Here is a 12,933-nt window from a genome sequence, read left to right on the forward strand (position 1 = left end):
CTCAAGTGCCATTTCCAGAGGTTTTTAATGAGCACTTCCAGGGATGGAGACTTCAGGAAAACATTGGAAAAATGGAGCTGAAACCACGTCTGGAAGGGCCAAAGTGAGGAGGGGTCATCTGAGCACATCAGCATTGCCTGGAGCCACCAAATAACCCCAAATTATTGGTGTGGGAGAGGGATCCTCCTCTCTGGGATAGGAGCATGATCCTGCTCCACAGGATCCTGAGCAGTAGGAAAAGCTCTTGGGCATTAGGCCATAGGAAAGGTCTATGGAATATTGACAGAAACACTTGGAGGACTCCAGGAAAAACAGGGTGAGGATGGACAGGGCCATCTGGGACAGCAACAGCTCAGCCCTTCTGGAATTACTCCTTTATTTTATAAAATTCCAGAGTGGTTGGGATTGAAAGGAACCTTAAAGCTCCTGTCACTGGCAGGGACACCTATCCAAGGTTGCTCCAAGCCACATCCAGCCTGGCTTTGGACACTTCCAGGGATGGAACACCCAGAACCACATGTGGAATGATTTGCAAAAACCCTCCAGTCACGGATACTCAGAAAAAAAAAATCACTCCTGGTTTTAATGAAATGCATTCCAAGACCTCAATTTCCAACCAAAACAACAACAATTTCAACACAAGAACGAGTGGAAATAAACACATGGGAAGCACCAGGAGCTTTGGAATACAGAGCCCTGAATATCAGCCCTGAGGTGCAGGAAGGTTTTGCTGCCAATGCAACAGTTTGTTCACACCTGGGATTCACTGGGACGTGGGAATTCTGCCAGGAATGTGCTGCCTTTTTTGGGGATGTGGAAAGCAGCCCATTAAGCAGCAAACACAACCAGTTTATGCTGTTGATCCCTGCCTGCTCCATTCCCAGTTGAGTGGGAAGGATGGTGCCAAAGGCGTCATCCCAACACAGGAGCAGCTCCAGGAATATTGGTCCCACTCCCCACCACACATCCCACAGAGCCTGGCCCAGCATTATCCTATCTCCTAGGAAATTCCCCATTTCCTAAGCCTCTGTCTGGACAGAGCAATCCTGCTCTGGATACAGGAGCCGAGCCAGAGCCAAGTGAAGAAAATAAGGAAATAAACATGGCCTCAAGTGAGATGTGTTCTCCCAGACAAAACCTTACCACATGGGGGTGCTTAAAATGCACTTGGTTCATGGCCAAGAACTTTAACCCCATGCAATGTGAGACTGCTTTTAAATCCAACATCTTCCCTTCTACCTTCTCCTGACATGACACAAATTCCCTCCCATGTTTTTTTCCATTTAATATCCCTGCAATTGCACAACTTTCTCCCCTCCTGGAGGTGAAAGAGCACAATGTCCCTGGAAATGTAAAACCTTGGGATTTTTCCTTTGCCCCGAGTGCATCCCTAACCCAATCCTGGGTTACATATTGCAGTTCCTGTTTTCCTGCTGTCATCACCTCGTGTTTCCCCATCCATCCCACTCAGTCTGGAAAGGGCAGCACAGCTCCACCACACCAATGAGACAGCATTAGACGTGATTTTGTTGATCAGCACAGTTAAGGCTCTTTTTTAATCTCCTTCCAGGACTCCAGGGGAAGGCCAAGTACCTGGAAACTCTGAAGAAGAATTAAGAGTTCCCAAAGTCTGAAATCCCAATCAGCAATACCTGCTTCAACTGGAAATCCAGGTGCTTGCTTTTCCATCCAAAAAAAAAAGGCACCAAACTCAGACAACCCTCAGCCACCACCAGCAGCAAATTTAAAAAAAAAATAGCATCCCAACAGCACCAAATGAGCAGGATTTGGGATTTAACGTGGAAGGCACCGGCTCAGAATTCAAAGTCCTCTCCAGCCATGTCGATGGCCCAGGCAAACTTCTCCCTCTGGGTCTTGTTGTAGATCTTCTCAATGGGAATCCCGAACTTCTTGCACCTGTGCAGACCACAAGACACCAGCGGGGACCAGTTACCCAGCAGTGTCCTCTCCACTACATCCCTGGAAGTCTCCAAGGCCAGGTTGGATGGGACTTGGAGCAACCCAGAACAGTGGGAGGTGGCTCTGCCCATCGAACACCACAAATTTAAGGTCCTTTCCAACCCAAACCTTTTCATGGTTTCACACCCAAGACTTACCAAGCCACGGTAATCCTGGGATCCAGGTAATTCAGCTTGGATGTGCCCAGAGCTATTTGCTTGTTCTCCTCCTTGTCCGTGGCCTGGATGTTCATCCTGGCCAATTGCTCCTCCAGCCTCTTCAACAGCTTCTTCTTCTTCTCCACGTTGCTGAGGGCAGAGAAGGAACAACACAGAATGTCCCAAAGCCCAGAAATTCTCTGGAATGGCAGAGTTAAAGGTGCCATTCAGCACTAACCTATTTCTCAAGGGTTTGGATCTGGTGAGATGCTTTCTTAATATTAAAAATTAACACTAAAAAAAATGTAATTTCTACTACCAAAGGTGGGCAAATAAAATCCAGTATCCTGGAATGGGTTGCCCAGAGAAGCTGAGGCTGCTCCATCCTTAGAAGTGTCCAACGCCAGGTTGGAAAGAGCTTGGAGCAACCTGGGAGAGTGAGAGGTGTCCCTGAAGGGAACCATCCACAAGATCTTAACCATATTCCAAACTTCCATGAGAAAAGAAGGACCCAATCCCAAACATGGGCATTTCTGTTCTGATATGTTGGGACACATCAGCCCCATCCATGGGCCCTCTGGATCCCTCTGCAAGAGAGGATTCCATGGAAAAGCCACTCACACTTCTGCTTTGGAATCTTTTGTGTCTTTAAACTCATCCTCAGCTTTTTTCACTTCTTCCTGGGCTTCCTCCACTTGTTTCTTCTTGGCATCGATCTGTGAAGGTGAAAAAGTCAGACAACACTTCCAACCTCCCTGAAGGTTTCAGCTTCCTGCCTCTTTCCCTTCACACACCATTCCTCATTTTCTTACCAACCCTACTTCCCAATTTGTCCCTGCAGCATTTTCTGGGCTCAAGCATTTTTTAGTGTCTTCTAAAATATCATCCCAGCCCAGATGCCACAAACACTTGGAGCTCCTAAATCTGTCCATCTTCTGCAGCTGCCTGAGACTGAGGGACTTGTGAAAGCACCAGAGCGCTCAGAAAAGTCCCAGCCCTTCAGTGGGGTGTGAGCAAAAATGAGGACAATTAAAAGTGGTAATTTAAAGTATTTTCAAGCTGCTCGTCCTGGAAAAAGACAGGAAAACCAATTTCTCTGATCTGGATCCAACTGGGCCAGAGCTGCCATCACAAAAGGTCCCCAGCTTGGCTTGAAGACAGAGTGATTAAAAAAGCCCCAAACTCATAAAAACTCACCCAAATTCTGTGCCAAATTGCTTTCCCCAGAATTTGAGGTCACCACATCCCTCTCCACCCCTGGATTGCAATCCACTACTCCCAGGACATTCCCTGATGTTTTTGACCAAGATGATCCCTCCAGACATCACCCCAGCCCAAAAATAAAATTCAGAGGCCGGATTAGGTCTGGGATCTCTCAGCTGGGTCTGTCTCACCTTCTCCTGGAGGACTTGCATGGACCTGGCAAAGGTTTTTGGTATAGACCTCTGATGGTTGCACAGGATGGCCACAGCCCTGTTGGCTCGGTTGTAGGACAGGAGCTTTCCTGCAACGTTGTCTTCAGCTGGAAAGAAATGAAAACATCACTCTGACTCCATTCCAGGAGCTGGGAAAAGCAGGGAATACAGCAGAAGGAGAGGCAAACAAGTTGCTGTCGCATTCTCTCCCCAGGGAGAGCAATAATGGTTGTGGGAATTGGGGAAGGACAATTGAGCATCACAGTCTGGTGCTGTGACTCATCCCTACCGTACCCAAGGAGGCAGAAACAGTGCAGCCAACCAGTAACACAAGGAAAAGAGGGAAAATATTCCCATCCTGGCCCTCAGTTAGTCAGAGTATCCCCGAGTTCACCACTTCTCACTTATCAACATCCCTGACTTGCTGCTCACCCCCATATGTCACTCCTGCCCCACTAGGTGGAGCATCACCTGTCCAGGTGGGACATGGGCAGTTTTAGGGATCCCAAGGCAATGGATGGATATTCCTGAGCCCTTTGGTCCCAGCCATGCCCTGGTGACACCACAGCCACTGGAACTCACAGTTGGTGAGGGCCTTGAGCTGCTCCTGCAGGGTGATGGAAGCGTTGTAGGTCCTGAAGACTTTGGCCGTCAAACCATCCATGAGGTCCTGGAGGTGTTTGTTCAGGAAGGTTGTCTGGATGAGGGAAAAACAGGGAAAAGTGTAGGGAAACTCACATTAGGAATTCTAGTGGTAGGACAAGGAGGAATGGCTTCAAAATGACAAAGGGTTTGACAGGATATTGGGAAGGAATTCTTCCCTGTGAGGCTGGTGAGGCCTTGGAAAGGAATTCCCTAACTGTGGCTGCTCCATCCCTAGAATTGTTCAAGGCCAGGTTGATGGAGCTTGGAGCAATCTGGCATAGTGGAAGGTGTCCCTGCCCATGGCAGGGATTTGGAACTTGACAGTCTTCAGGGTCTCTTCCTATCCAAACCATTCCATGATTCCACTAAGTAATAACAAGCAGAAGCCGGGACAAATCTCTTTTTAGACCATCTTCTGCCTAAGCAACCAAAACTCAGGCATTAACAAAAAATTAAATCCTGCAGCTTGTAGAGCTGCTTGTGGGGTAAGGTCATCAGCTACCCAAAACCGGCCTAAAAATTCTACCTAAATCCACAAAAAAATCTCTCTGGAAGTCAATAATTTCTGCCCACCTATGTCCAAGAGGACACATTTTGGCACTTGGGGACGTGGTTTAGTGGTGGACCTGGCAGTGCTGGGTTAATGCTTGGATTTAATGATTTTAGAGGTCTTTTCCAACAATCATTCCTGAGCTCACATCCAATATCACATCCCTGTTCTACAGGAAACATGGAGCTACTCATTGATCCCACATCCCATCCCAAGGAAGATGAGGGAGGAGGTTTTTCCAGGAGGGAAGGCAGCACATCCCTCCAGCAACCTCTCCTGCTTCTGTGGAGCCCTAGTGAGGTGCAAAAGCAACAAAAAGCTGAGGTCTGGTACCTCCAGTAATTCCCCAAAATGTGGGCAGACCTTCCCAGGCTAAAAAAAAAGCCCAAGTGAGTGAGTTGGAGGAGGGAAGGAGGAGGAATCCAGCTCCTCAGCAGGGACACAGGGAAGCAGTGCAAAAAGAGGCTGGAAAACCTCAAAATATGTTCAAACAGTGACAGTGATGTTCCTGGAGAGCAGAGAGATAAAATAAGGCAAAGGGTGACCACCAAAGGTGGCCAAGGGTGTCATGGTTTGGCTTCTCCTCCTTCAGAGCCACCAGTACTGTTTGAAAAGCTCCGAGGTGACAACTCACATTGAGGTGCTCAAAGAGGTCATCGCTGGGGTCCTTGTTCTTCATGAACAGCTGCAGGTTCTTGAACACCTGAAGAGGGGGAAAGGACAGCCCTGGTCATGGCCAAGGAATGAATTGCTCCCAGACATCTCCCTCATCTCTCTCCTCCTCCAGAAGGACTCTGATTCACCCTTGTGTTGGCACATCCCACCAACCTTCTCAACTTCAAGGTGCCACTGGGTGTTCCCCCCCATCTTTCCCATCTCCGACATTCCAGTTTCTCCACAAACACCACTAAAATCTTTTTTCCCATGGACAAAGAAAAATTATTTCATATAAATGGAGACATTTCAAGTCCTACACGCACGAGTCATCTAAGGCTGCTCCAGCCAAAGCTGGGGCTTCTCCCTCATGAAGTAGAACAACCTTGGAAGTCCTATCTCAAAATTCCTCCCATTCTCCAGGGTTAAAGTACATCTTGGTAACAGGTTTTGGATGGAAATTTGGGACTGATAAACGCTGAGGGAACCCAGACAACCAAGCACTTCCTCTACTCCTGCCCCACTCACCGGCTTCTCCACGGACACTTTGTTGTAGTAACGGATGGAGTCTTTCCCGAGGAAGTCAAACTCCACCACGTGCTCCTGCCCATCCAGCTGGGGGTGCAGCTGGATGTGCTCCACGCGCAGGGAGCAGCAGCCGACCGTGTCCGCAGTCTCCCCTTCCTCCTTCTCATTCCCAGCTCGCAGGGCCAGCTGGAAAGAAAATAAGGAGTCATCCATCCTGTGCTATTCCACCTCAATTCCCCTTTGCCAGGTTGTTAAAGTGGATCGGGACTAGAGGAGATGGATCATCTCCATCTATAGATTCATAGAATGATTTGGAAGGGACCTTCAGGATCATCAAATTTCAATCTTCCTAGGGAACACCTTCCACTAGGGACAATTTTCATTTTCCACATCTCTGGAAATATTTGAATCCAGGATGGATGGGGCTTGGAACCACCTGGTCAAGTGGAAGGTGACCCTGCCCATGACGGGGGTTGGAATGAGATGATCTTGAAGGTCCCATCCAACCAAACCATTCCAGGATTCCATAATCATTCCCAGATTCCTCATGTGGAGCCAACCTGGGTGGCAGAACCAGCAAACACCAAAAACTACATGGTGGGGTGGATCAGGGAAGTGAATTCCCAAATTTCACGTGGATGGGGGACCTGGGGTGAAGCTGTGGATACCTTATCAATGAAGTAGAGGGCTACTGCTCTTTGCCTCTTCTTTATCTCCTTGGATTTCCAGTCTTTTCTGTACTGAGCCCGGATTGTGTGGACAACATCCTTCAGGCGCCGAGCGACCTCGTATTTCTGCCAATCCTTCTCCCCCTGGAAGAATGGATATGGGAAACCAGGATATTTTCCATTCCGTGCCCCATCTTTATTCCACCCCTACCAGTCAAGTCCTGCTCTACAAACACCTCCAGCATCCAAATCCTGCTCAAACCCCACTGTTTTCTTGAGAAAAAATCCACGAAGTGAAGAAACTGGGAAAGAAACAGCTCATCCAGGGTTTCTGTGCCCTCTGCTGGCCGTGCTGGATCTGGATCCTGGCCAAGTCAGGGTGTTCTCCACCAGCCAGAGCATGGCAAAGAGCAGCTAGGCAAACCATGGCCAAAGGTGGCTCCTTGAACACCAGTGTGGACTGACAGAGCACGTGGTCAGTTGTGTCCACCTGGACAGCATTCCCACTTTTCCTGAGCCCTTAGAAACAGCCTCAAATCCCCTTTCTCTTCCCACAGAGTTCAATCCCATCTCTTCCTACCCTCCACTTCCTGCTATAAATTAACCCCACTCTGGTCCCTGTGGATCTTCTTAGCCCCTGTGGATCCTTTCAGCCCCCATCCAGCTTCCAACAGCCTTCCCTGGACACACATGAGCAACGTGGCACCAGGATCACTCTGCCAGGAGCAACCCATTCCTTGGAGTAAGTTTGATGCTTCACAGTCATCTGTCCTTTCCCTCATTTTGTTTATCCACTTTTAAGAGAAGGGCCAAAAAAAAAAATTTTTTTTAATACTCCACATCCTGGCTTTCCCAGATTTTTTTCAGCTGACCAAGGGCATTATTCCAACCTTCAGCTTGGAGCTGGGATTCAGCATGATGTACTTCAAGGTGTTCTGGATGTTCTCTGTCCACGAGGCCAGCCAGGTGACCGTGTTGTCAAAGCGCACCTCCTTCCACTTGTGGCCTTCTGGGGGCTCGGGAATCTTGGAATCCCTGTGGGAAGAGCAGGATTAGAGCCCTCAGACCATGAAGAATGAAGTTTCCAGTGAGCCAAAGACTGAGAAAGCATGGAATCCACCTAGAATTACTCCACAACATGGAATCATTGAAGTTGGAAAACCCCTCCAAGACCGAGTCCAACCATGAACCGGCACTGCCAGGAGCACCAAACCATGTCCCCAAGTGCCACATCTACACAGCTTTCACACTCCTGTAGGGTTGGTGACTCCACCACTGCCCTGGGCAGCCCCTTCCAGTGCCTGACAACCCTTTCTGTAGAGATTTTTTTTTCCCTAATATCCAACCTAAACCTCCTCTCCCACAACTTGAGGACATTTCCTCGTCTCCTATCTTTTTTTCTTGGAGAAGCCAAGCCCTATGTGGCTCCACCTTCCTGTCAGGGAGTTTTAGAAGGTCTCCCCCAGCCTCCTTTCCTCCAGGCTGAGCCCCTCCAGCTCCCTCAGCTGCTCCTGGGGCTCCAAACTCTTCCCACAATCAGGTGTTTATCATTGGGATGCTGGGAACAACAGGAAAACTTTCTGGACTGGTGGGGAACGTTTTGAATCAAGGTCTTCAAGTGGGTGGCTTAAGACCATTCCAGCTCACAAAACTCAGAGGGAAAAACATTCTCAGGATGTGGAAAACAGGGATTTAAAAAAATAGAAAAACCCCAACTCTGGGCAGAGGAAGTGCCCAGTTCCCCCAAATCCCAAGGGAAGCCCCAGGAGCTCAGCACTTCCAAGGACAACCCACTTGCTGCAGTTGATGATGACATCTTCTGGCATGATCCTCTTCTTCAGCATCCCCATTTTGGGGTGCTCCCCACGGCCACGGAAGAGCCCTGGAGGTTCAGTTTTGAAGTTGCCAATCTTCTCCCGGTGGCCATCCATGATGCAGTACCCATATTCCTCCTGGATCTTATCCGCCTCCTCCTTCAGCTTCTGAAACCGGGACACCCCCAAAAAAATCAGAATGGTTTGGATTGGAAAGGATCTTTAACATTCCAACCAAGAAGTCCAAGTGCCATCATTCCCTTGGCAAAATCCACAATCCTCTGGACAGGGAAGGACTCCAAAACATGATCCAAGGATGACTGGTACCATGCAAAGCCATGGAATGTGCAGACCAGCTGATAAAATTCAGGAAGACAGGGGCAATGGCCATGGAGACAGAGCTGGATTAAAGAAGTCCAAACTCAGGGCACAACACCAGGAAAGAAAACAACAAAGAGCCAAAATTCCCAAAACGTGTCATAGGAACCAGTCCTCACCTGCTTCTCCTCCTTGGGAAGCGCTTTACGAGCCTCATTTTTGTCCACAAAATATTTGTGGATCTCCCCAAAGTCACATTTGTCCAGGTCCTTGATTATCTCTTGCTCCTCTGAGGTCATTTCCTGGGAAAGAGATGAGAGGGGCTGGGAAAAGCCAGGAGGCAAAACTAATTCCACATGGAGCTGCTGCTTGTGCCTGTCCTTGGAAAAGGGAATAGAGACCCATTCTTTGAAAAAAGACAGCCAGTTCTGGGGTGGAAGAACCTAATATGGAAAAAAGTCCTCAAACACAACTGCCGGGACAGCACCAAATATATTTGGGAAGTGTAAACATTCCCTAGAAAGAGTTTTGGGTTGTTTTGGGATCAAAGGTTATTCCTTTGGTGTCCCAAACTGATTTTGGAGCTGTCTGCAAGATCCACCACCTGCACCCATCACTAAAACTCAGAGGGAGCACAGAAAGCAAATCCCAGCCCAAACCCACAAAAAACCCCCCCATGGAAATAAATCAGGATTTAGAATGTCACAATTATAAATAATTATAAATAAGGAGCAAATCCCCCCATTCCCTCCATCCCACACCACAGGCTGGTGCTGATGGGTTTGATGGATATCAAGGAGCCCTCCCAGGGAAGGTACCTTCCTCCAGTCATGGAAGAAGTTGTTCTGGAAGATCTCCTTGGTGGTGTACTCGTGATCCAACATTTTGGCATAAAACGTGGCGATCTCCTCCGTGGCCAGGCTCAGCTTCAAGGGCTTTCCTGGGAAAAGAGAGGCAGGGACACCTCCCACTAGACCAGGCTGCTCCAAGGCCTGTCCAACTGGGAACACTTCCAGGGATGGGGCAGCCACAGCTTCTCTGGGCAGAACCTTGGATTATTCCTTAGATTTTCTAAGGATCTTGAATCATTTCTTGGAGGCAAAGCCACCATCCCCTCCTGAGCTCTTTGGCTGGAGAAACACAACAAAAGCAAGGAATATCTTGGCTCATCCTAGGGATTATTGGAAATAACTTTTTCTAGGAAAAAGTCCTCTGGAGATGTCCAGGGAATGGTTGATTCCTACTTGAACCACTGTTTTTGGGATTTTTGGACTGAAGGGAATGGAGCTCTGGAGCAGCCCCCGTCAACTCCCAAACACCAGCTCATCCATGGGCCCTTCCTACTCGGGGTTGTTGCCTGTCCGCAAACACTTTTCCATCCAAGAATGGTGACATTTTTTTAGGAAAAAAGTCAACATCAAATATCCCAAAGTCCAAAGCCACCAGCCCAGATCCACAACACCTCAAAGATCACAGAGAAGGTCCAAACCCTGTCAAGGCTCCTCCTCATGGAGCCAAAATCCCTGACAGCCCCATGGATGTCCCAGCAGTGCCCACCAGCCCTGCCAGGCACCTCCTTTTCCCCAAAGTGGCCTTTTTCCTACAGCAAAAAAAAAAGTATGGGAAGCTCCAGGGAACTGAGGAACACCAAGGGAACGTGATCCCTTTCCATCTCCACCATCCCTGGGCTGACCCCCAATGTCCTTATTTCCCCCTCCCTTTGGTCCTTCAGAAATGAGTTCAGGGATGAACTGAGAGCTGGGAATGGCAGGAATCCCAGTGGGAATGTCGGGAAAACACAGAGGAAACAAAAGCCTGGATCTGTCCTGCCAGCGACACCCCGAGTTGCTCTAAGGTGATGTGAGGTGACCCTGGGGACATCAGGAGCTTGAAGCAGCCCAGCCACATCCTTGGATGTGTCAGTCCCTGAGGCCATGGAACAGTAAAATCCCATTTTTCCAGCTCGTGGGAAAGCATGGATGAGCTGAGAAAGCCCAAACCTAAAATGCAGCTTAATGAGAAAAAACAGCAATTAGGAGCAGCTCCCCCAAAACCTCCATAATTCCAACCATGTGTAAGATCTTCCAGCTTGAACCCATGGCTTTTCCAATGGGATATTCATCTTCCCTAAGGAGAGGACACCACCCCAAGCCCCAGGTCCCATCACAGCTGTACCATCATAATAAAACTGCACATTCTTGGGCAGGGGCTCGTAGGGGGGCACAAAGTAGGGCCCTCGGTGCTCCAGCTGCATCCATTTGATTCCATCTTCCTTCTTCTCCTCTTCCCACCTGGAACAGACACACAGGAGTCCATGAGAATTTCCCAAATCTGGCATCTGGCACCTCCTCCCAAGGTGACACTGGGAGAATGCTCGGAGTAGTGACAGCTGGCACAAATTCCAGGTGAAATCCCATTTTCCCCACTGCTGGCTCAGTTTTCCTGTTCTTTAAAACAAGGAAAACTGGAAGAGAATCCATGAAATTGAGGTGGGGTGACATGGAGGAACTCAGGGTGGGAGTGAAGAGATCCTAAAAGCCACCTTATTCCAACCCCTTTCCATGGGCAGGTACAATTTTCACTAATCCAGGTTGCTCCAAACCCTATCCAATCCAAGGAATACTTCCAGGGATGGGGCAGCCAGGGCTTCTCTGGGAAACCTATGCCTCATAAATATTTATAACTTTGATTTTAATGCAAATGAGACCTAAAGGAATCTTTCCCCATGCAGCAGCAAATGGGATTTCAAAGCCACTACAAGTTTTGACTGTGAGGATTTAAAAAACTGCAACAAAAATTCCAGTAAATTAAATTTGAAAATTAAAAAAAAATAATAATGTCAAAAAATCCAACTGGAAAATCAGGAGCAGGACTCTAAAAAGAGGGATAAAACCACAGGTTAGGGTCAGAGGAAGAGCACTGGTGACAGCAGGGGACAGGCAGGGATCTGCGTCCCACAGCCAGGCTGGCACTGGTCCCTTAATCCCAGCATCTCCAGGAAAAAAAAGCCAAGGATTTCTGGGAAAACACAGCAAGATTCCACACAGAGAAAGCAAAATTCCTGTTTCTCGCTCAGCAATGCCCCAGAAGTTATTTGTGATTTGTTTTTACTCCCCGTGGGAAGCAGAGTGGAATAAATCCATGGTATCCAAAGGTGCATTTTGCCATAAAAACAGAGAAAATGAAATAGTCGAGGAAAACCAACAAACTCCAGGAATTTGGGCTGAAAGCATCAGAGAAAGACAGCATCAGGATCATTTTGTGATCATCTCTCTTCCCAAAATTCTGGGATCCCAAATTCCTGCAGAGCATCCCCCACACTCACCTTGCACAGATCCCCCCAAGACCATCCAGAGGCCAAGGAGGGTGACACGTGGGAATTTTCTCATGGGAAATGTAGTTGTGGATAATTTTTTGGGATTGAATTCCCATATACCAGCCTCCATGCCGGGATCCAGCCATTCCAAACAACGCATTGATTATGAAAAAAATATATAAAATCTTATTTTTCATGTCACCCTGGATCCTTCAAGATCCAGGTATCCATGGATATCCCCGTCTGGGATAACGGCTCCTCCCAGATCAGGGTTTGCCACAGGCTCCCAAAAAGCATCCCAAAAATCCTCCTGCTCTGTCCCAGATCTTGGGGAGATCTGGGAGAGAGTGACACCAAGTGGCTGAAGCTGCACTTCCAAAAAATAATCCAGCATCCAGCAGCCACATTCCACATCCTTTCCTATAAAATACCTGCCTGGATCATCCCAAATCTGCTGGAGAAAGAAGTGGGGAAGGAATTCAGACCCTCTACAGCTCCCTGATAGGGGGTGCTGCTGTCTTGGACTATTATTATTATTATTAATATTATTATTATTTCCTTCCAATAATTATGAGCTCCTCCCTTCCTAGGATGGGCACCAAGAAAATCATTGGAGGAGAAATAAATGTTATAAATAAATAAATAAATTTAAAAATAAAGATAATTATGATACAAATCCTGCTGTGCATTCAGGACCTTCCCTGATCTCTCACCCATTTCCAAGAGTGGTGAGTTCAAGGCTCAGGGGAATATAGGAAAATAGCCAAAAATAGGAACTTTCACTGGTTTTCCCCACAAAATAAAATTAAAATCCCAGTCCCAGGGTTAGACCTGCCAAAGGCACGCCGGAATTTACCATTTCCATTTGTTTTCTGCCTCTTTTTCTTCTTCCTTCTGTTTTTTAGTCT

At 47.9% G+C, this 12,933-nt stretch overlaps 1 protein-coding gene across 1 annotated transcript; it reads right to left on the reverse strand.

The window, feature by feature from the left end:
- Positions 1-1,814: 1,814 nt before the first annotated feature.
- Positions 1,815-10,997, reverse strand: TOP1MT (DNA topoisomerase I mitochondrial). Its single transcript, XM_030971444.1, has 13 exons — positions 10,880-10,997; positions 9,528-9,644; positions 8,889-9,011; positions 8,372-8,559; positions 7,468-7,612; positions 6,578-6,721; positions 5,910-6,095; positions 5,362-5,430; positions 4,115-4,229; positions 3,512-3,639; positions 2,739-2,833; positions 2,118-2,267; positions 1,815-1,917 (listed from the first exon to the last, which is right to left on the reverse strand). Exons 1-13 carry the CDS (start codon positions 10,961-10,963, stop codon positions 1,815-1,817), a joined length of 1,647 nt encoding a protein of 548 aa, XP_030827304.1. The 5' UTR covers positions 10,964-10,997.
- Positions 10,998-12,933: the final 1,936 nt, after the last annotated feature.

The sequence above is a fragment of the Camarhynchus parvulus genome, chromosome 2 (genome assembly GCF_901933205.1).
Source record: "Camarhynchus parvulus chromosome 2, STF_HiC, whole genome shotgun sequence".
Taxonomy (NCBI): Eukaryota; Metazoa; Chordata; class Aves; order Passeriformes; family Thraupidae; genus Camarhynchus; species Camarhynchus parvulus.

Bases quoted from the DNA above. Each gene is read 5' to 3' on its own strand.
- TOP1MT (XM_030971444.1), bottom strand. From the start codon at position 10,963: ATGCAGCTGGAGCACCGAGGGCCCTACTTTGTGCCCCCCTACGAGCCC. The intron at 6,096-6,577 runs GTATCCACAGCT...TTTTCTTTCCAG, and splicing joins CCCTCTACTTCATTGATAAG to CTGGCCCTGCGAGCTGGGAA. The intron at 2,268-2,738 runs GTGAGTGGCTTT...CTCTGCCCTCAG, and splicing joins AAAGATTCCAAAGCAGAAGT to CAACGTGGAGAAGAAGAAGA.